At 37.6% G+C, this 24,703-nt stretch overlaps 1 protein-coding gene across 3 annotated transcripts in view; it reads left to right on the forward strand.

Moving 5' to 3' along the window:
* Window positions 1-928: 928 nt before the first annotated feature.
* heatr1 (HEAT repeat containing 1) overlaps window positions 929-24,703 on the forward strand; it is a 216,473-nt gene continuing 192,698 nt past the window's right edge. For all 3 annotated transcript variants that reach the window (XR_007894235.1, XR_007894236.1, XM_051666734.1), the window contains exons 1-6: window positions 929-996; window positions 3,737-3,878; window positions 18,069-18,285; window positions 18,471-18,612; window positions 22,801-22,902; window positions 22,993-23,139. Coding sequence is in view for 1 of the 3 variants with exons in the window: in XM_051666734.1 (XP_051522694.1) it covers window positions 3,737-3,878; window positions 18,069-18,285; window positions 18,471-18,612; window positions 22,801-22,902; window positions 22,993-23,139 (750 nt within the window). In the remaining 2 variants the exon portion in view is untranslated. The remainder of the gene's footprint in view (window positions 997-3,736; window positions 3,879-18,068; window positions 18,286-18,470; window positions 18,613-22,800; window positions 22,903-22,992; window positions 23,140-24,703) is intronic.

Here is a 24,703-nt window from a genome sequence, read left to right on the forward strand (position 1 = left end):
AGTCCAAGAAGACACAAAGACAAAAGTTACTGTGTGCACCTTTAACTTGCTAAATATATAACATCCCTCCCTCCCGCACTTTTGGCCACGAGCAGATGAGGATCTTTTCAGACAGTCTCTGAGTTCCCCAGTCGTAATTGCGACTTGAGGGGTCGTTCATATGCAACTTCCGAGTTGGAAACTCATATTTTCGATTATTGCGATAGTATGTGAAGGCAGCGAGACTGACAGACAGACAGATTAATCAGTCCTCAATCTTACGTTTTTTATCCAGAAGAATAATGTGCTTGTACTAAACTTACCTGTAAGCAGTAAATAAATAAAACAGAGACGGACCAGTGTTTGCTGTTTGTCAGCTGGTCTGTTGTCTGAGGAAGCGTTCCCGTTTCCATGGCAACTCTGCTTTCTACTCCCCCACCACCCCCCGTGTTTTAGACAGAATGCGACTCAAATGTTTAATGCATGCACATTTCAAGTCATCAACAAAATATAAATATACATATATATGTTTTTTTTTTTGTAAATATATACATGACCCCCTTATTTCATTTGAATATGTGTTTGCCTATGAAAATGTGCTTGCCTAAGTAGAGCTACTTATTTCTCTGTAGTATATTGTCTTTTCATAATTTTTTACCAAAACTTTGCTTTAGTGTGTGTCATGCTTCTTTCTATAAATATCGAATTGGTTGAGGTTGTTAAAATATAATACAAGTTGAATCAGGGTCTGTGTTGTGGAGAAACGCCCAGAATATGCTTCATCAATATTAACAGTCCTATCCAAATAAAAAATGATGAATTCTCTGTGTTTTTTGTGCACGGTAGTCTTTTTTTTTTTTTTCATTTTTTTTCTTTTCTCTTGAGTAGGAAGCTGCAGTCCATCCGATGCGTTAGATGGCAGTATAACATTCATCAATTCAGCTGCTACCGAAAGCAAAACAGAGAGGAAACTCACTTATTCGCACGTGGAATCTGGTGTGATAAACTCTTCTAAAGGTAAATTACTGTATTTTGTATTTGAAACACATAAAGGTGAAAAAAAATAAAACTGTATTTTTTAAGTCGATAACATGTTCTTGTAATACTTACGTTCCGATATTAAAAATAGGACATATATGTAGACGGTGTTTTAAGCAACCTTAAAGAAAGCACAAGATATAGCTTAATTTTAACGGAATATATTTTAAAATGTCATCATAATCTGTTTTTCATTGCTATATCAATATTCACACACGTTTTGTGGTCAACCAGTCGAACACATGTGGGGTAGTTTCATGAAACCTGCCGAAAACAACATGTCCGGGTCCTAATTCACCCCCAAATCAAAATATGAATATTTGTTTTGCCTAGGAAATTAATTCTGTTTTAGAAACTTTAAGATTATTTGCATCATTATTTTTATGACAATAAAGCACATTTACCCTTAAATTGCTGTTACTGTAATACATAAAGAAATCCCATTCTCATTTTAATGTGATAACAAATTAAGTTATGGAGGTATATTATTTTGAACTGTGAAGTACACATAATGCTAGTATTTGTTGTGCTGAATTTAATTTATGATGATTTTAAATGTGTCTGGACAGTTGCAGTAATTAGAATTTGGGGGAGAAAATGTACTTAATTGTTGTAAAAATGTCACAATTGGTGGTAGACTGATAAGATATTTAGTCAGTAAGGTGGCCAATGTTCTATAAAATGCAGAAATGGTGCATGTAATTTCAAATATATGAAATCAAATTTTATGATCACTCGAGATGCATACACAAAAAAACTGCTGTAATTATATGAACATTTATTTTACACAGCAGCACTCTGAAGCCTGGACTTTTTCCATAAAATGTAAGGGTTAATGTTTAGTTATTTAAAAGGTTTTGTAAGTGATGAATATTATTTTTGAAAACTATGTTTGAAATGATGTACACTGGCATGAATAAAGAGCTGATTTATTTCACATGGAGCAGGGTGCACCGCTGCACCCTAGGGTGTCTAGATGGCCATGACAAAAAATCAGGGCCAAGCCTTATATTCAGTGCATGTTATTCTTTTGGTTGCATATTATTCTGTATTTTACTCCAGGTAAATGTATTCAAGTGTACTATTGATTTTAAAAGATACTGTTTGAAATTCCTGTTTTTACTTTAACTGCTCCCCAGTATTAGCTTAAAGTACAAGCAAAGCCCAGCACACACAATATACGTTCCATATTTGCTGCACTGTTTGTGATGAATAAACCAGTAACAGCTCTATGATAGGGTTACAATTAAGTACTGTTGTTTTCAACAAAATAAAAAATGGATTTGGTTAATGTGTGCGATTCTACTGACTAGCCTATGTCATGAGATGATATAGTGGGCCATATGAAGAGGAGGCATTATATTTTGCCAGTTGATTACCTTGACCATGGCGCTATTATCATCCATACCTCCCTGGTTTTTAGCTTCTAGGGAAGTCCGTCCACTTGGCGGCCATCTTTGGAACACCCCCTGGCAGTCTGGACATTCATTTTCTACATAAACAAGCATCATAAAAGTACAGCTTCTATCTACTTGATTGGGAAAAGACCAAAATCTCCAAAACTTTAAAGAAATTTAAAGATTAAAGAACATACAGTACTGTGCAAAAGTCTTGGGCACATAAGATGTTTCACAAAAGCATTTGTCTTAAGATGGTTATTTATATCTTCAGCTTTAGTGTGTCAGTAGGAAATATAAATGTTAGACTCCCAAACATTACTTTTGCAAATAGAAAAGATTAGAACAGAAGAACAGGGAGCCCTGCAACAGATGTGATGGCCCCCACAAATCCCCCCACTGAACATCGTGTCTGTCTGAGATTACATATAGAGACAGAAGCCTAAATAGATAGAACTGTGGCGAATTCTCCAAGAAGCTTGGAACATCCTATCTGCCAACAACCAAGAAAAACTGTGTCCAGGAGTACCTAGGAGAATAGGTGCTGTTTTAAAGGCAAAGGTGGTCACACCGAATATTGATTTAGCTTTTTTATGTTTACTGGAATTTGTATGACATTAACTATTTATTTCATTATTTTTGAAGACATCCTCACTATGCAACATATTTCACAAGTGCCTAAAACTTTTGCACAGTACTGTATCTCAGATCAGCAGTAAAATCTGACAACAATGGTATCCATTGGCATAATTTATGGGTGGGACATGTCCCTACCACTTTTTACATTTGCCTATATATATATATATATATATATATATATATATATATATATATATATATATATAAAACATGCATTAAAGACATGTTTTAGGAAAGTTGGTTTTACCTAAATTTTCTTAAATGTATACAAACCTGCTCAGGACACATTTCTTTTTGGGGAAAATAAATATATATATATTTAGACCGCACAGAAATGTCATTGACAGTTGTTCCCTCATAATTGCTGGTGTGCATATAAGATTGAAATGTGTGTAAATATGTAATATATTTTGTAAAATTGTGGTTCATTCATTTTATAGCGGATAGCTTGCAAAATGTAAGCTAACTAAAAAGCACGCAGAACAAGAAATGTTTTATTTCATGATCTATTGCTTTGGTTATAAACTATTATGTGTAACATGATTTAAAAGTCAATAAATGTCGTTTTGACAAAGTTATATAGACATGCATCATAAAAGCCTACTTTTACTTTATTTTGTTTGTCAGAGAAACAGTAAATGTTGTATTCTACTCTAGACCTTTCCGACCTTTTTGTTTTTTAGATGACATCATTAGCACATCAGTTGAAGAAGCTGGCCCTGCCGCAGAATGACCCTAATCTGCTCAGCCTAAAGGAGGTCGCCTCTGTGCTCTTTGACCCTAAAGATGCTGCCAGCATGGACAGAAGCACCTTCTATGCACTAGGTGAGTAGCATGTTCAGCAAAAAATTTCACTAATTTCCCAAGTAGTGCTGTCACTATCATTTGGGAGAAACCGGGCTTAGCTAGGAGGGCCAGTTCCCCTCTGGCTACACAGCATGAATATAATGCCAATATCAGTTACCTATAGGGCTTGGCGATATACCAAATATTCATGATTTAATCGCAATGATTTGGCTGACCATATAAAATTAAGCAATATCATGATGATTTTAATGTGCTTTTTATTTGGCCATTAAGTTTCATGAAGAGTGGATCAGTAGACTAATTTTGCTATCCTTTAGGGCTGCACAATTAATCAAGATAACACCAAAATGGCAATATGCTCATATGTGAATATAAAACTGCAAAAGGCTGCGATTGAAGACAGATAAACATGGTCTGTGTGCGCTTCAGAATAAACTGGTGACGCGCTATTCTGTGCACGTACGGGCTCATGGGCTCGTGTTTTTAGCGCTTTTAGAGCAGTTCACATGCAATGTGAAAAAGTACTGAACGTTGAAGCATTTGCGGATGTAACGGTTCACTCATCTCACAGTTCTGTTCACGATACTGAACTCACGGTTCGGTTCACGATTCTTTAAACTAACAATAAATCAAGAAAAGTTAAGAGTGAAATTTTTTTTACTTTTTTTTATTTTTATTTAAAGATATGCAGAGCAGTTCCTTTCCTTTAAAATTTAGCTAAAAGTACTGTTCTTAAAAGTGCTAAATGATCCATCAAAAATGTACTGCAACTAAAAATCAGTCTAGAACAGGGCAGTGGTGACACCAAATGAAAATATTAGCTAATAATTCTGCTTACTGAAAAGACAGAATTATGTTAGATAAAATTATTTTCTAAAATAATATTGTCTTTTATTGCATCTAAATATTCTTGTCAGAAATACATATTTAATTGAAGTGTATGCTTATCCAGTAAAATAATAATAATTTACTTATGAAATCAAATGAGACATGACAATTGACATTAGGATTATATTCCACCATAGCATTATTATACATGATATTCAGCATTATAAACGGTAGATTAATATGGTTAATAACATTATTAATATGATTAATAATGATTAGTATGATCAGTAAACCTCTGTAAACTTTAATTTTGACTCATGCAGTCATAGTAGTTCACTCTCATGCTTCAAATGGACATTCGATCCTTCGTGCTGAAAAGGCACGTCTCTTTCCCTCTTCTGGATTCACTTTCAGTTTCTGCCGTTTCAGCCATAAACTCATTGTTCAACAGCTGTGGCTGGTAGTGTGCAATCAAATTATGAATTATGCTGAATCATGAGTGCCGCTATTACATTTCACAAGTTTCATTTAATATTCTTTCACAACGTAACGCTTGCCAGCCCCAGTCAGCTGTGCACTTTCTACACTGCGAAAGAGACCCCACCACATACACACACAAATAAACGCACGTACTCCATGACATCACTGCATAAAGTCTGGTTTATACTCAACGCAGCCGCTTGTGTGCGATGTTGGCGCCGCAAACCCTCATTCCACTCGGTCGTGCACACTCCAATTTTTGTAACTCGTGCGAACAGTGCACGTGGCGCCGCATTAAAAAATTTACGACTTGTGTGAGGCAACATTGACTACATTGTTAAACATTCAGAAACAATGCAAAAATACAAAAACCCACAACAAAAACACAATAAAAGTAATAATAGTTTCAAAAGGCAAAGATCATCAATCTGTTAAATTAGATAAATCAAACATTTTAACTAATCTTTTTGCTTTATTATTTTTACATAGCTTTCTTATCTTATAATAATGCAGTTCTATCAGAAATACATTAAAATTAGGTTTATTTTCCGACCATTTCATCATATAGAGAAAGAATCTTCCATTAATAGAGATATAATTTCTTGCTTTTTATTACAAATGTTCTTAAGAATTTTACATTGCCAAGAAATAACCTAACATTAAGGGCACATAAAACGAACACAGGTTAATGAAAATTAAACTGTTGATGCTCATTGACCCCACCCATGGGCCTGACTTTACTTTGCTTAAATGAGTTCACATTTACTATATAGTGTGCTGTTCAAAATTGTTCGTAATATTGACAAATTGTACATCTGTATAATTTGTCAACATTATTAACTTTTGGACTAGACAATATAGTAAATGTGAACTAATTTAAGCAAAGTGACATCAGTTCTGGTGGGGGTGGTGGGCATGCACAAATTTGCCTTATTCATGAAACACGAGCATAACAAAATTGTGTGCAAATCGTTAGTAAAACAATTATTGTGTAAATTGTGGCTTTCATTTAAATGAGACAATTTACATAAGCATGCATTTACACAAAGATTTGTTTTGCTAATGTATCATGAATAAGGCCCAATGAGTTTTCTCAGTCACTAAACTGCATGTTAGCATTTCTATAAGAGTTTATATGAATGGAAGCATTTCAATGTAAATTTTATAAGCATACAATATAGGAACGGTGCCTTCAATGCCTTGAGCATTGCTCTTTAGATTTAAATTATTTTGTATGGTTTGTTTGGAAAAGTTTGAGTAAATGGTTAAGAAGTATTCTATAAGTGTCAAAAAAAATGTAGTCGGTTTGCCTTATGATACAGCAAAACACACTTTTAGTGTAAATCGTTAGTAAAACTATTCTTGCATAAATTGCCACAGTTTAATGGGACAGTTTACATAATGCATTTTCACACACTTTTTATACTCATGTTTCATGAATAAGGCAATGATTTGTCTCAGTCACTACACCGCATGTTATAGTTTGCATATCTACAGTATAAGAGTATATATGGGTGCAAGCATTTCAGTTTCAAAGTCCTCGTGGTGACGTAGTGACTCGCCTCAGTCTGGGTGGCAGAGGACGAATCTCAGTTGCTTCCGCGTTTGAGACCGTCAATCCGTGCATCTTATCACATGGCTTGTTGAACGCGTTACCGCGGAGACCTAGCGTGTGGAGGCTCACGATATTCTCCACGGTATCCATGCACAACTCACCATGCGCCCCACCGAGAGCGAGAACCACATTATAGCGACCACAAGGAGGTTAACCCAACGTGACTCTTCCCACCCTAGCAACCGGGCCAATTGGTTGCTTAGGAAGCCTGACTGGAGTCTTGTAAAGGTTTTTAAGTCGTTGTGATCTGATGTTGTTCTGGCAAAATACTACTCGCTACTACTACCTGCTGATTCAGATTACATTTTCTCAGGGCTGCCCCCGTCGTCTCACAGAATAGTACGACGGCGGGCACGTCAAGTATAAATGCCTCTAGAATTTGGAGAGGTGCTATCAGTTTTCCATCTGTATAATATCTGTTCTCTTGTAATATTCTCTGATTGTAGGAAAACGTAAGAGGTTTTGTTTGCCTTCAGAAATTCCAAGAGATGACTAGTTTAATCAGTAGGAGCCTTGATGAAAGGAATCTGTAAAGGAGAACTTAGTCACACTGTCAGAATATTTAAATTTATGAAAAAAGTAGGTGTTAATTTTTTTTTTCCTCAGATGTTACTGAAAAGTGATGCAAGCAGTGGTCAGAAAAGGGTTACTTGCATCCCTTTTCTTACGATGGAATACTTAGACAGTTTGTATAGTGAGCAAGCTTAAGGTGATTGTGGCAAGAAACACAAAACTCAATAAGATGTTGGTTAAAGGAAAAAAATAACATTGGGGGAAACCAGGCTCACTGTGGGGGCCAGTTCCCCTCTGACTAAACAGCATGAATATGATGCCAATATTAGTTATTTATGTGTAGTAAAAGTCAAGATTTAAAATTAGTAAACTGCCAATGTTTAAACAAAAAGATATTGTATTAACTGTAAGATTAATGACTAACATCTTAGAATTTAAATTTTTTTTTTTTTTGTAATCAAATTTAATTATTGATTCATATATACATCACAAAGAAAAACCCAACACATTTACAATGAATCAACATTTCACATTTGAACCCAACTAATATCCCTCCCCATTCATCAACCTCACCCTGACCCCCAACGAACACACCTGTGGACCCACAAAATAACACACAACCAAAAAAGAAAAAAAGAAAATAATAAACATACATAAACTAAACTGCACTCTCCACATCCCCTCCCAGAGAGTCCCCTAAAAAAACTAAATAATTGCCCCATTTTTTTTTAACAAATAAGTCCCAAAACCCTAGCCTTCTACTTACCACTTCCTTGAAAGCAGCCACCCAGCCCATTTCCACACACCACTCCGAAAAAGAGGGCGCTCCATCCGACTTCCATCCCTTTACAATTATTTGCCTGCCGATCATGAGACTGGTCAGAACCCAATTTTTAATGTGACTATCCCCCAAATTTATGACCGACCCATCACCCAAAATACAGAGTCCGGGACAAAATAAAATTTGAGTGCTCAAAACGTCACACATACAACTCTGAACTTTGAACCAAAATTCTTGAATCTTAGCACACCCCCAAAAAACATGGATTTTGTCTCCATCTTCGGATTGGCATCGCCAGCAGGTGTGTGTGTCTTTAAGACCAAGCCTGTATAATCTAGAGGCCATCCAATAGAATCTATGCAAAATCTTGAATTGCATAAGGTGAACCCTTGCTTCTCTAGATGCAGACTTGACATTTTTTAGAATCCTAGCCCACACTTCCTCCTCCAATACCAAGTTTCAATCTTTCTCCCAAAATCTCTTGATAGAAGTTAAAGCGCCATCCCCCAGACTCTGCATTAACAGGGGGTAATACACTGGTGCCTCATGACCTTTTCCTAAAGCAGTAATCACCTCTCCCAGAGTATCTGCCACTTTAGGGGGGTGTGAGCTACTCCCAAAAAAATTACAGAGCAGGTGGCGCAGATGTAAATACCTATAGATCTGGGAAACTCAAAGTGTTGAACCAAATTTTCAAAAGATCTAAACAATCCACTATCATATAGGTCACCGAGTGTAGCAACCCCCTCACAATCCACTCTGACCAGCAGAAAGGGGACCTTTCAATACATAATTTAGGGTTCAGCCATATGCTCGAGGCAATGTTTAAATAAATGTCAGAATTAAACACTCTAAACTTTTGTCCATACCGCGTGCAAATGCGAGATAACGGGGTGTGACTTAACTACTCCGGTTAGTTTAATAGAAAGGTTTTGTAATGGCAAAATATTGGCAAGAACTTCCTGTTCAATACAAAACCAGGAAGGGGCTCTCTCAGGTGGAAGTGACCAATGAGCCAAATGTCTGAGACCGAATGCATAATAATAAAACAAAATCTTGGGTAGGCCTAGCCCACCTTTGTCAATCGGCCTATGTAACTTATTGAAATGTAATCTGAGACGTTAACCATTCCAAATGAAGGACTTTGCTATGTTATCAAATTGTTTGAAATAAGAGAGGGGGACATCTACAGGGAGAGACTGTAACAAGTAGTTAAATTTTGGAATACAATTCATTTTAATAACATTAACCTTCCCAATCATAGATAAATGTAATGAAGCCCACCAGCCCACATCTCTCAAACCTTTTAATTAAGGGGTCAAAATTAACACTAACTAAATCAGACAAATTTGCTGGAAATAAAATTCCTAAATACTTAATGCCCTGTTTGGGCCACAGGAAGGCACCCGGCTGGAAAGCCATTACTGGGCAGTATGCTGTCAGAGCCAAAGCTTCGGATTTAGACCAATTGACTCTGTATCCTGAGAAATTAGAAAATGAATTAATAATTCTGTGGAGGCAAGGCATAGATCACAGTAGAGTTGGAGACAAATAACAAAATATCATCTGCGTAAAGCGAAAGCTTACACGCCATACCTCCCGCCACCCTGGAAAATCATCATCCCTTCTTATCGTGGCTGCTGATGTTTCCAGGGCAAGACGGAACAATAATGGGGAAACAGGGCAAGCCTGCCAGGTGCCCCTATACAGAGTAAAATAATCTGAAATTAATCCATTCGTTTGTACCGCCGCTACTGGGTGTCTATAAAGTAACTTAATCCAACCAATAGAAGTTTTTCCAAACCCGTATATTTCCAAAATCTTAAAAAGATAATCCCATTCTACCATATCAAACGCCTTTTCGACATCAAGTGAGATGGCAGCGACCGGAGTCTGATCATTCGCCACTGACCACATGATATTGATGAAACGCCTAATGTTATCAGAAGAGCTACGACCCCAAATAAACCCCACCTGATCTATATGTATAAGAGATGTCATAACTTTACTTAATTGGTTAGCCAGAACTTTTGACAATATTTTAACGTCTAGCTGGATCAGGGAAATTGGACGGTAACTCGTACACTAGCTTGGATCTTTGTCCTTTTTAAGAATCAGTCTGATCCGGGCTTGTGTCATGGTTGGTGGAAGCTTTCCATTCTTTAATGATTCCGTATAAACGTCTAGCAAAAGTGGAGCCAATTATGTATCATAAGATCTAAAAAACTCAGCGGCAAAGCCATCTGGCCCCGGAAACTTCCCTGTAGGCAAGGCCTTAATTACCTGGCAAAGCCCCTCCAAGTTTATCTCAAAATGAAGATAATTGTTTTGCTCAGTCGTCAGTTTAGGAAGTTCTAATGGTTCCACAAAATGTCTAATATCCTCATCAGGAGACGAAGACGTGGAACTATAAAGATCAAGCTAGAATTCTTTAAAAGCATTATTAATATCAATGGCCAAGGTAAAAAATATCACCACCAGTAGATTTTACTTAGGGAATGGTGGAAAAAGACTCTCTCTGCTTTATATATCTAGCCAAAAGCTTCCCTGCTTTGTCCTCTGACTCAAAATATGACTATCTTGCCCTGAATAGCCAAAACTCAACCTTCCGCAACAAAATAGTATTCTATTTGTATTTCAATTGGGTCAGTTCTCTGAGGCCATCAGACGACATTCAGTGCTTCAGCTCTGCCTCGGCACTTTTAATATTCCCTTCCAACTCCACAAGTTGTCGTGCTCTGGATTTTTTGATGAATGAATACTGTATGATCCGACCCCTAAGTACCGCCTTAAGTGCCTCCCAAGCAACGCCCACAGAGGATACTGAGGACCAGTTGGTTTCCATATAAACATTGATTTAAGCCTTTAACATTTGTTAGAAATCAGGATTTTGCAAAAGGGATACATTAAAGCGCCAGCTATATGGTTTCTTTTTCTCTGTATGTGGCAACACCTCTAACTCACCAGGGCATGATCTGAGAATAAGATGTTTCCAATTAAACAATCAACGACAGAAGAAATGAGGGACATAGATATATAAAAAAAATCTATTCTAGAATAAATTTTATGGACTGATGAAGAAAATGTATATTCCCTACCAGATGGGTTCAAAAGTCTCCAAATATCTGCAAGACCAAGATTTTTACACATCCTGTGAAGCGTCAGTGTTGCTCTAGGGGGCTTACACATTTTTGCTTCACTATGGTAAAGGACTGATTCCATCAAAAGATTAAAGTCTCCTCCCAATATTATATCATGAGGGGTGCCAGCGGCTTGCAACATCCCTTCAAAATCTATAAAAAAAGCACTGATCATCAGCGTTAGGTGCATAAATATTAGCCAGAATCAACCTTTGCCCCTAAATTTCAATAATGACTCTTCCTAATTTATCTTTAATCTGTTTGAGACATTTGAATTGTAGATGCTTACTTAGTGTAATGACTCCCCTGCTCTTACTTGAGCTAGCACTAAAGAAAACATGTCCACCCCATATCTTCCCAAATTTTTTAGCTTCCTGTGGGGAAAGATGCATTTCTTGAACGAACACTATCATATTTCTTACGTTTAAGAATGAAATAACCTTTTTAAGGGGTGCCCCAACCCATTCACATTCCACATGGAGAGAGATAATCCACTCATATTAACATTTGACATTTTGACATGTTAGAAATAATAGATTGTGTAAAAAAAAAAAAAAAAAGAATTATAAAGACCAAATTCCCTATTAGTGCAACAATCAAGCCCCGAACCGCCCCCCCTAACCAAACAAACAGAAAAACGTGCGCATTAATCCCACGCACGACAGCACCAACCGGTGTCCATCCCCATAAATGTCCATGTACACCTACGAGAGTCCCTGCGACAACTTTGCCATCGGATTGCTCAAGTCTGATGCTTCTATACAAATTGTGAGACAGAATTACATAACAGAAAATAATCTATAAAACAAACTCCAGCCAATAGGCAAAATAAACACAAAGAACGTGTAGATTCATTCCCAAAACTGTATCAAAGGTGTGTTCCTCTGCAAAACTCCAGCCTCTAGTCTAGCGGAACCAGCACACAAAAAAAAAAAAAAGTCCGTTCAGTTTCCTCGGATGGTCAAACGAATGTTCAGAGAGATGGCTGTTTCATGAGTGCAGCAGATGACTTGATCCTTCCAATGTCCTGCAAAAAATTACTCCACAAAACAAACTCCAGCCAATAGGAGGCACAAACACCAGGAACATGCAGATCCATCTATAACTGTCCCGAAGGAGTGTTATTCCACAAAACAAACTCCAGCCGCTAGGCGGAACCAGCACAAAAATAAACAAAATGGCGCCCAGCTTCCTCAGACAATCAAGAGTATATTTAGTGAGTCAAGTTCACTCATGGGCCACATGAGAAACACCAAATGGCTCACTCACTCCAATGTTTTTATGAAGGACAATGCTTGTTGTGGGCATGTAAATATTTTGCGGCCATCCTTAGTATCTATTCTCAGTTTGGCCGGAAACATCAGTGCAAAAGCGATCTTCTGTTGATGTAAGAGATTCTTGCATTCCTTGAATCGATCACATTTCTCTCTCGTCGAATTCGCAAATTCTGGGAACAAGAAAATGTTGTGGTTCTTCCAAGAAAGCTTTTCTTTGCTCCTCGCCTCGCGCAACACAAGATCTTTCGGCTGATCTCAGGAATTTGGCCAGTCTCCCTCAGCAGATCTGCGAGCCGGAACTCTGTGAGCTCGCTCGATTTCCAGTTTATGGCCTGTTATGTCAAGCAGACTCGGGAAGAGCTCGTCTAGGAATTTCACCATATCTCTGCCTTCCTCATGCTCTGGAATTCCAACAATTCAGATGTTGTTTCGCCGGATACGATTGTCCAAATCCTCCAGTTTTTCCAAAACGCGTTGCAAATCCATCTTGGTCGCTAGCGGATTAGCAGATAATTCCCTCTCCGATGGCTCCAGAAAATCGATCCGTCTCTCGGCGTCCGACAATCTTGTAACCAACTCGGAGAATTTCATCTCCATGGAAGTAATCGATCGACGTATTACAGCAAGATCTTCCAAATTTGCAACGACTTTCGTCAGCATTGCCGACACATTCATCAATTCACTCCGGATTTTTTTCAGTTCACCGTCTGAATTGAGTCCAGGGCTTTCGGTCTGTTGTTCCGTGGGAATCAGGAATTTTAATATCTCCAGAGCCAGAGGATTTTGAATTTTTTGACATATTGTCTTCCTAGAACAGTTAAGAATCAGGGTGTATCGAATCTCACTCATTTATGACACAAATAGTAATAAAATTAGCAAAGTGCGCAGAGCTCGCCGTTCACTCGTCCACTCCTCGCATGGCGTCACGTGACTCCTAGAATTTACATTCTTCGGTAACTGCGGAAGTGCAAACAGATGCATTGTCTATTGTTATTTGGCTGATGAAGGCTGCAATTAATTTATCTACGTATTCCATTTTAAGAGTGTGGTCCATCCTTTGACCAAGGTGATGCATGCAGAGGTCAGTAAGGTGCACTGCATACTAGTGGTCGACCGATATGTTTTTTTTTTGTTTTTTTTAATGCCTGATACCGATATCCAGAGAGCAGGGTGGTCAATAGGCTGATATATCACACAATTTAAAATAGTAAATAACATATACATAAAATTACTAAATATATATATATATATATATAATAATAAGCACTATATTTACTCAAAATTCTACACAAAACTCTAACTTGGTAAAAAATAATATACAAAAAATAAGATTGTGTTTTAAATGGTAGATAGCAGTTTCTTCTGATTTATGTTTAGTCATCCAATTTTAGTAATTTGCACATAAATTGTTAATATTACGAAGGAAATACCAGTGCACACAGTAGTCCAGCAACCACAGATGGCATATGCCCATTAGTGATCGCATTTTCTCACAAAAGACAGAATCAAGCTAATTGTACATACAGTACACAGTGAATATGACATTTACCCGTAGCGCACGTGAAGCATGATATTTGCCTTATTATCATTAGACAAGAATGTTAACTCACAGGGAAGTGTTGATGAGAGGCTGACAGAATACATGCTTTAGAGGAAGAAATATGAGCGCTCCAGTTTTGTGAGGTTCATGAAACCTAAATGTATACGTTTGCACATGATTGCACCCTCTTGCTGGGAAACAAGTGACTGAAGGCCATAATGTAGGCTACATACTTTTAAAATTCATTCCATCTGAATAAAACTAGTGGTAAGAATTGAGAAAAGTTGACCTTCGAGATGTAGGTGAGATTATTGTAAAATTTCAGATGTTTTGGTACTACAACCCCCCCCCGGTACTATAGTCTGGCTTTTTTTATGGTGGTTTTGGAGCAGTGGCTTCTTCCTGGCTGAGCAGCCTTTCAGGTTATGTCGATAAAGAACTCATTTTACTGTGGATATAGATACTTGTCTACCTGTTTCGTCCAGCATCTTCACAAGGTCCTTTGCTGTTGTACTGGGATTGATTTGCACTTTTCGCACCAAATTACGTGAATCTGTAGGAGACAGAATGCACCTCCTTCCTGAGCGGTATGATGGCTGCGTGGTCCTATGGTGTTTATACTTGCATACTATTGTTTGTACAGATGAATGTGGTACCTTCAGCCATTTTGAAATTGCTCCCAAGGATGAACCAGACTTGTGGAAGTCCACAATTTTATTTCTGAGGTCTTGGCTGATTTGTTTAGATTTTCCCATGATGTCAAGCAAAGAGGCACTGAGTTTGAAGGTAGGCCTTAAAATACATCCACAGGTACAACTCCAATTCACTACACCTCCTATCAGAAGCTAATTGTCTAAAGGCTTGACATCATTTTCTGGAATTTTCCAAGCTGCTAAAAGGCACAGTTAACTTAGTGTATGTAAACTTCTGACCCACTGGAATTGTGATATAGTCAATTAAAAGTGAAACTATCTGTCTGTAAACAATTGTTGGAAAAATTACTTGTCATGCACATGTAATTTGTGTTTTCTTGCGTAACTTCAACCTAAGTATATGTAAATTCTCACTTCATCTGTACCTTATCACTTTGAAATTTTGTGGGTGAAATACATTCTTCTCAATGGGCATCCACGCTGTTGTGAATTTTGCGCAATGGACTTTCGGTGGGAAGAATTTCCTCTCATGGATTCCGCGTGGAGTTCAAGTTTGGTGAACTTTGACAGGCTAAATCGCCATGTTGACCAATAGGAAGTCAATTGATTTGGCAGTGACCTCTGTGTGGGCGTTGCTTTGTACACAGCTACACTGAATATTCACGATGGACAAGGATTTGATTTTAGAGGTGAGTTTCTTTTTAAGTTAAGTCTCAATCAGTATAAAGTGCAGCAATATAAAAGGCTGCTTGACAATTATATTTTTGCTGGTTTCACACACGCTCAAGGTCCGCCTACGGCATCTTCGCCCACGGAATTTAGCTGTAATAAGGTATGTGGGACCATGCCTTAAGGGAACTATTACTTGGTTCCCTTCCAAATGTTTCACATTTTTAATTGCATTTCTAAACAAGAAAAAAAAAGCCTGCACACTGCTTTTGCTTGCAAACAGTATTGACAGCTTTGACAAATAGCACATCCAGACTCGCGCTTGCTATGAATTGTCATTTTTTAAGCTACTCAATTTTTTTATATCAAGACAATATCAAATAGTACTTAAAGGGGAAATAAAAAAATAAGATAAAAATCTGTCAAGTCTGTTCAAGTGACAGATAAAGATAATTTCTTGTGGAACTTATGTGTGGGATCTGGCACTCAGTAGCAGAAAAAGTCAGAAAATACAATGATCCAGAACACAGATGAGGTAGAGGGGCGACAAAAGCCCTCTTCAGCCAAATGAGAGTTTATCAGCTAAATTAAAGATTCGACCTTCAGGGAAATCGATACACCTGTACACAGCAGGAGGACTGAAAAATGTCTTGTGCTTCAACAGTAAGTGAATGTGAGAAGCCACTGCTTATGCACTACCCGCATCATAAACTTCACTTGCGCTCTGTGTGTCTTAAGACAAAGAGCAGAGCACTTTATTCTCTGTGGAGCGTGTAGCACATGCAGAATATATATTTATTTACCTAATATAATAATAATATATCAGTAATAATTACATTATATTTTAGCAATAGCTCAAGGGAAAGTTATATCACTGCTTTCATTAATACCGTGATGCTCTACTGTGCAGCACTGTATTTGACTAAATTGAGAATAATAATGACAATAAAATAAACAAAAAACTCCAATTTTGGGTTTTAGATTGTGCTGTGAGGATCAGTGTAGATGCTCTCCATTTAAGAAAAAAATAACACAATGGTATGTTGAAATGTAATTGATCTGTTTTCTGAATTTTTATGATAAAATCTAATTTAACTTTAAAACCCAGAATTTAGAGAAAATAAAATGGAGAACACAGAATTTGGGAAAAAATGAAACAGAATTTGTAAAAAAAAAAAAAAAAATACATTTAAAACTTCCATGCAATGTGTGTCCATCAAAGATGAAATCCACACACACTATTTTTATTGAATGTGTCTTTAATATCCTTTCTGTTCTTTACAGTCAGATAAAAATAAATTTATTTTTAATCTCTTATAGCATAGATGCAAAGAGACACACTCTCATTAATAAACCTGTGTGGGAGTCTTTAAAATGCTTGTTGATCCCTTAAAGTGACAGTACAATTTTAGCGATTGTTATACAAATGAATTTAAACTGTTATTTCTTGTAAATTGTACACATTATTTCAAACAGTGACAGCTCATATCATTATATACAATTTCAAAATATTATATTAATTGATAAAATGTAGTATTTATTTTTAAAAAGCAAAAATGTGATTATAATAATGATGACAAATTTTTTACTTAATTGAATAAATAAAATATATGGTTTCACAAAATTTTTCAGGACAGTTTTTGTTCAGTTCTATTACTTGTTCTGCACCTGATCAGCCTGAATGTAGCCCACAATTGTTTTTTAAGATTGTGTTTTTGATCTTTATAGTTATGAGAAACTATAATTATTTAAACTGAGGATTTATATTGTGTATTAAAGAACTTTATTTTGATCAGAAATTGTGCATTTTGTTCAAACATTTTTCATACAAAATTCTGTCATACTTTTAAGTGTTAAAATATCGAATTGAGATTATATTGAATCGTGAACCTCATGTTGTATATCGCACCGAATCAAGAGAACCATATCATTCCATCCCTACATCTGATCCTTTTTTATTATTATTTTGTGGAATTATTTTAATGGCAATTTCATTTTTTCATCACTTCACTATGGCCTATTAAGGTAACTAATAATTAACTTTATTGTTTAATAAAAACGAATTATTGGTCTTGGATCAGTTATTGTGCAACTCTCTATTAGACTGTCTAAATTAGCGAAAATTACGCACAACGGCTGAGCAAAGGGGTAGACTTCATAATTTTCACAATGAAGTTTAAAAAGTAGGCATGGAGAAGTAGGCACAGAATCCACCCTGTTTAACCTAGATCCACCCACTTGGAGATTTCTGGCCTCGCCACTGGTTTAACCTATCACTATGCAGGTTTTATTTGGTAAATGAGTGGTTTAAACTTTAAAGTCTGGTTATGGGATGCATTCATCTTTCCACATTTAATTGTATTACTGATTTGCTTTACAAGAATGACCAGATTTATCAACAGTGATCAGATTCTTGTATTATCCTGAGAAGGTTTATTTTGTAATAATGACCTGCTGACTGTGCAGTATCTTATCGCATGGCTACTTTGGAAGAGAATGAGAGCAGGTGGTTACAAGGGAGACCTAAAACTAGCACAACTGTTTAGAAAATCATTTGCCTGGGACAATGGTTGATTATGCAGTTAAGCAGTCATACACTAATATCTCACTACAAAATGCCACTTTTGACCAATCAGAATGTATTATTCAAGAGGGCTGTGTAATAAGCAGTAATAAACACATTTTCTTAATTTCTGATGTTTTTGTGAACAGGCTGCACGGGTCTTGAGGAGCTGATGGGTATTGATCCAGCATTCAGTGAGTTTCAGGAAACTCTTTTCAGTCAAGCATCTTTGACTTTAGAGCGCAGCGTTCAGTCCAAAGAGGTCAACAAGAAACTGGACAAGACAATATCTCTCTTTCTCACGCGACTGTCACCTTACTTTCTGCTCAAGCCTGCTTTGAAGTGCATTGAATGGCTAGTTCACAGGTAACCTTAAGTTTATCACCATCTCCTGCACATTCCCTGTATGAATCTCACTTTATTCAGCATGCATTTCAGACTATTTTTGTGACGTTTACTGAACGTCTCAGTGGCTAAGTTGCTCTATATTTCAGGGTTTTCTTAATTTAATTTTTGCAATCTTCAGTCAAACCAATTTTACTCTATTTCAGATTCCACATTCAGCTGTATAACCAAGACAGCCTGATTGCTTGTGTTTTACCATATCATGAGACTAAAGTGTTTGTGCGAGTGATTCAGCTTTTAAAGATCGAAGAACCGACCCACAAATGGCACTGGTTGCATGGACTTCAGGTAAACCATAGAATTCCTGATACAGTGTCAAAGTAATATATAACTTGCTTGTTTAAAGATGTATCATTTTTTCGATATTAAAATACTTTCTCTTGTGCTATCCTAACTTAATATGGAGATACAACTATAAGTAGACTATTTGTAGGTTGCATCATTGACTCTACCAACAGTATGAGTTTGGGGTGGGGCTATATGTTTTTTTTAATTATTTTTTTTATGATTTACATTTTTTTTATTGATTCCCACTGAAGATACGAAAAACAAAACACAAATACATGGAATCAAAATTTAATCCCCACCACTACCCCTCCCAATCCCCAACCCCACCCGACCCCCAACAAACACTCCCGTGGTCACATGAGCATATTCACAAAAATAAATAAATAAAAATATAATAATCACACACATATACATCTAAACCTCTCTCTTCGCTAGCTCGCCCCGAGAGCCCTCCAAAAACACCAACCACTTGCCCCACTTCCCAACAAACAGATCCAAATTACGCAGTCTACTAAATATAATTTCCTCATACGCTGCCACCCTCCCCATCTCCGTGCTCCACTCCTGAAATCGGGGCGATCCAGCCGACTTCCATCCCCTCAAAACAGTCTGTCTGGCAACCATCACACTGGTCAGGACCCAGTTCTTTATATTTTTATTCCCCACATCGATGACCTCCCCATTGCTTAAAACACAGAGTCTGGGGCAAAATGAAATCTGAGTGCCCAACATGTCACACACAACACTCTGAACCTTCATCCAAAACCCCTGGATTTCAACACACCACCAAAAAACATGGGCCGTGTCTCCATCCTCCGATTGGCATCGCCAGCAGGTGGGTGTGACTTAAGACCGAGCCTATACAATCTAGAGGGGGTCCAATAGAATCGATGTATAATCTTGAATTGCACAAGGTGCACCCTTGCATCTCTAGATGCAGACTTGATGTTATTTAAAATCCTAGCCCACACTCCCTCCTCCAATACCAAGTTTAAATCTTTCTCCCATAATTTCTTGATAGAAGTTAAAGCTCCTTCCCCCAGACTCTGAATTAGCAGGGAGTAATACACTGATGCCTCATGACCTTTTCCTTTAGCAGTAATCACCACTCCCAGAGTATCTGCTGCTTTAGGGGGGTGTATGCTACTCCCAAAAATACTGAAATCTAGGAATCCCAAAATGTTGAACCAGATCTTCAAAAGATCTCAACACTCCGCTCTTATATAGGTCACCGAGTGTTTAATACATAATTTAGGGTTCAGCCATATGCTTGAGGCAACATTTAAATATATGTCTGAATTAAAAATTCTGGACACGTGTCCATACTGAGTGCAAATGCGAGTTAACGGGGTGTAACTTAACTTCTCTGATTAGTTTGATAGGCTGTGCAGTGGCGAAATAGGGGCAAGAACTTCCTGTTCAATACAAAACTAGGGAGGGGCTCTCTTAGGTGGAAGTGACCAGTGAGCCAAATGTCTGAGACCAAATGCATAATAATAAAACAAAATCTTGGGTAGGCAAGGCTTTAATTACCTCGCCAAGCTCCTCCAAGGTTATCTCAGAATCAAGAGAATTTTTTTGCTCTGTCGTCAGTTTAGGGAGTTCTAATGGTTCCACAGTTTCTAATATCTTCATCAGTAGATGAAAACGTGGAACTATAGAGATTAAGGTAGAATTCTTTAAAAGCATTATTAATATCAATGGCCGAGTTAAATATTTCACCACCAGCAGATTTCACTGAGGGAATGGTAGAAAAAGACTCTCTCTGCATTGTTTCTAGCCAAAAGCTTCCCTACTTTGTCCCCCGACTCAAAGTATGACTTGCCCTGAATTGCCAAAACTTCGCCTTCGGTAACAAAATAGTATTATATCTGTATTTCAATCAGTCAATTCTCTGAGGCCATCAGATGACATTCGGCACTTCAGCTCTGGCTCGGCACTTTTAATATTCCCTTCCAACTCCACGAGTTCTTGTGCTTTGGATTTTTTTGATGAATGAGGCATACTGTATGATCCGGCCCCTAAGAACCGCCTTAAGTGCCTCCCAAGCCACACCAACAGAGGATACTGAGGACCATTTGGTCTCCATATAAACATTGATTTTAGCCTATAGCATTTGTCGAAATTCAGGATTTTGCTAAAGGGATACATTAAGGCGCCAACTATATGATTTCTTTTTCTCCGTATGTGGCAGCACCTCTAAACTCCTCAGGGTGTGATCTGAGACTAAGATGTTTCCAATTGAGCAATCAACGACAGATGAAATGAGGGACTTAGATATAAATATATATATATATATATATATATATATATATATATATATATATATATATATATATATTCTAGAATAAATCTTATGGACTGATGAAAAACAATTTACAGTCCCTGCCAGATGGGTTCAAAAGTCTCCAAATATCTGTAAGACCAAGATTTTTACACATTCTGTGAAGCATCAGTGTTGCTCTAGGGGGCTTACACACTTTTGCTTCACTATGATCAAGGACTGAATTCATCAATAGATTAAAGTCTCCTCCCAATATTATATCATGAGGGGTACCAGCGGCTTGCAACATCCCTTCAAGATCTATAAAAAAGCCCTGATCATCAGCGTTAGGTGCGTAAATATTAGCCAAAATCAACCTTTGCCCCTGAATTTTTGCTAAAACAATAATGACTCTTCCTAATTTATCTTTAATCTTTAAATGAGACATTTGAATTGTAGATGTTTACTTATCAATGTAATGACTTCCCTGCTCTAACTTGAGCCAGCACTAAAGAAAACATGCCCACCCCGTATCTTCCCAAATGTTTCAGCTTCCTGTGGGGAAAGATGCATTTCTTGAAGAAACACTATCATATTTCTTATGTTTAAGAAAAGAAATAACCTTCTTTTGCGGGGTGCCCCAGCCCATTCACATTCCTCGTGGAGTGAGACAATCCATTCATATTAACATTTGACATTTTGACATGTAAGTAAAAATAGATTGTGTGTCAAAAATAAAATTATAAAGACCACATTCCACATCGGTGCTACAATCAACCCCCGAACTCTCCCCAGAACAAAAAAAAAAAAAGAACAAAGAAAAAGGTGCGCATTAACCCCACGCACGACAGTGCGAACCGGCATCCATCCCTCTAAACTCAAACAGTCTATGTACGCCTACGAGAGTCCCCGCGACAACTTTGCGGTCGGATTGCTCAAGTCCAGTGTTTCTATACAAAAATTTGTAAGGCAGAATTACACAACAGAAGATAATCTATAAAACAGACTCAATCCAATAAGCAAAATAAAGACACACACACACAAAGTAGATTCATCCACTTAACTGTCTCGAAGGTGTGTGCCTCCACAAAACAAGCTCCAGCTTATGGCCTGTTATGTCAAGCAGACTCAGGTGGAGCCAATCTTGGAACTTCACCATATCTCAGCCTTCCTCATGCTCAGGAATTCCAACAATTCGGACGTTGTTTCATCAATTACAACTCTCCAAATCCTCCAGTTTTTCCCAAATGTATTCCAAATCTGTCTTGGTCGCTAGCGGATTAGCAGCTAATTCCCTCTCCGATGACTCCAGATAATCGATCTGTTTCTCAACATCCGACATTCTTGTAACCAACACAGAGAATTTCACCTCCATGGAAGTGATCGATTGACGTATCACAGCAAGATCCTCCAAGTCTGCAACGACCTTCGTCAGCATTGCTGACACATTAATCATCAATTCACGCCATATTTCTTTCAGTTCACCGTCCGAATTGGGTCCGGGGCTTTTGGCCTTTTTCTCAGGGGAATCAGCTTGGGCACGTAAGTGTCTTTTAATTTCTCCAGAGACCGAGGATTTTGAATTTTTTGACACATTGTCTTCCTAGAACAGTTAAGAATCAGGGTGAATCGAATCTCACCGGTTTATGACACAGATAGTAATAAAAGTCGAAAAGTGCACAGAGCGCGCCGTTCACGTCCGCTCCTCGCATGGCGTCACATGGCGTCACGTGACAATATGTTTTTTGACCAATGGCAGCTGGGGGAATGTCTTGAGAAATTACTCTGTTCACCTTTAATATATAGCTAGTGTGTACAGTTTTAAAGTTCTCATATGTTTGAGTACTCACATGAGCCAGCTTTTCCAATTATAAATGCATGGCTTCATTTGCGAATCTTCTAACTGTCCTGTGTTGTATCTGTAGAAACCTGGTGTACCTCTGGCTCGAGGAACTCTGCTCACTCACTGCTATAAGGATTTAAGCTTCATGGATTTCATCTGTACTTTGGTCACGAAATCAGTGAAGGTAAGACATACTGAGCTGAGTTTGTGCTGGTTAAAATCTGCCAATCCAATTATGCTTTACTGGATAATGCTTTATTGAATGTTATTGTAGGCATACTCTGGATATTTTCGTGATGGGAACTGTCCACAGATGAGGGTGATTTTCTCATTCTATGCCTCTACCATTGTTCCTGCACTTGAAGCAGTGGAGAAGATAACTAATCCTATTATCGCCAAACTACTGCCATATATACAACTGGTAAGACAATAATTCAATGACATAATGCAGATGTTGTTTAGAGATACAGTGTTGCTTTTAATTGCTGAAACATCTTCAGGAATCTGCCCTGATGGGGAAAAAAAGATTGACTGGCTGAAGCATGTGAACAGGGTTATCATAAAAGATTTTGAATGGCGATATCTAGAGAAGGGTATCCCAAACGGGGGATCGTGAGGGAATTCCAGGAGGTTTGTTTGAAGAGGTTGCATACTGAAATATTTCCATAGTTTTAAAAACATTGACAGATAATTCAAATGTAAGAAAATTGCATTTTTTAAAGCAAAAGTAAATTACACACTACTCTCCATACTAGGGATGCCACGGAGTGAGTTTTTGACAATTAGACTACCGTCTGAGGAGAAAATAGCAGTTAACTGATTTTAAATAGGAGGTATATAATAAGAGACGCTCCAATAAAGGGCACAACAGCGCTTATGCGCATCCCAGTTTAGAAAGATTTAAAGGTAACCAAAATGCTTGGAGTCTCAGGGCGATCCTCGTCTGTCAGACACACCACCTTAAAGAATTGGCAACATACTCCATAAAATATGTGTTAAGAATCCTTCAATATGTTCACAACACCTCACAAATAAACCTGTGGACTTATGCATAATAACGGGAACACTGCTTACAGCAATCGATTCAAAGTCTGATAATGACTGAAATTCAAATTTATTGTTAAATGCTGTAGATTTTGTACACAAGCAATGCTTAAAATAAAGATGATGAATTGAGATGCAACTTCTCAAAGTTTACCACGCTGATAGTTACCACACCCAAAAGCAAAGCATGCTGTGAGCATGCTTAAATGTTCTAAAAAGTTGCATCTCTCAATTCATCCCTTTAAAAGCACTACAGCAAAAAATATTAAACTCACTAGTTAGTTGTTAGATGACTAGTGGAACATCCTGTACCATTTGTAGGATGTGTACCTACAGTGTGACTTCTGTTTGCATGTTTTTACATCCGTCGTCTTCAGTAACCCGCAGTCATTAAAATGCTTCCAAGCAGCCGATTTAAGTTGCCTTTAAGTGGATATGAATCTGGTAGATCAAATTTCTCTGTTATATTTTGAAGTTCACATGTAGTCCCAGTTTCACGTGGAATGAATGTTCACGTTCAGTCCGCAGTACCTGGCCAAGCACTATGCGGACACTGTCCATAACCATAGTAACAGCTGCACTAACTAGCCAGGCACAAACACAAGAGACTATATATCATAGACATCATGAGTGTTTGGAACACATCCAAAATTCTAATGCACAATTTTAGTATTCGAATGTGCGTACAAACATACGAATTTCAAATTATTTAATTTGACAGCTCTGCTTGTTGATATCTGGTGTACTTCTAAATGCCTCAGACAACACACTGAAATACTGGCAAATGCTGTAATCAGTTCATCCAGAACCTTGTAAGGACAATTTCAGGCATTTCCAGTGGGATTGTTCACCCTGACTGCTGGAAATTCTTTTCAAGACAGCTAATTAGATTGGAACCAATTTTCAAATAGTGCTTTCCAGTTTTATGTTCAATATGCATC

Source organism: Myxocyprinus asiaticus, chromosome 32, assembly GCF_019703515.2.
Source record: "Myxocyprinus asiaticus isolate MX2 ecotype Aquarium Trade chromosome 32, UBuf_Myxa_2, whole genome shotgun sequence".
NCBI classification, from domain to species: domain Eukaryota; kingdom Metazoa; phylum Chordata; class Actinopteri; order Cypriniformes; family Catostomidae; genus Myxocyprinus; species Myxocyprinus asiaticus.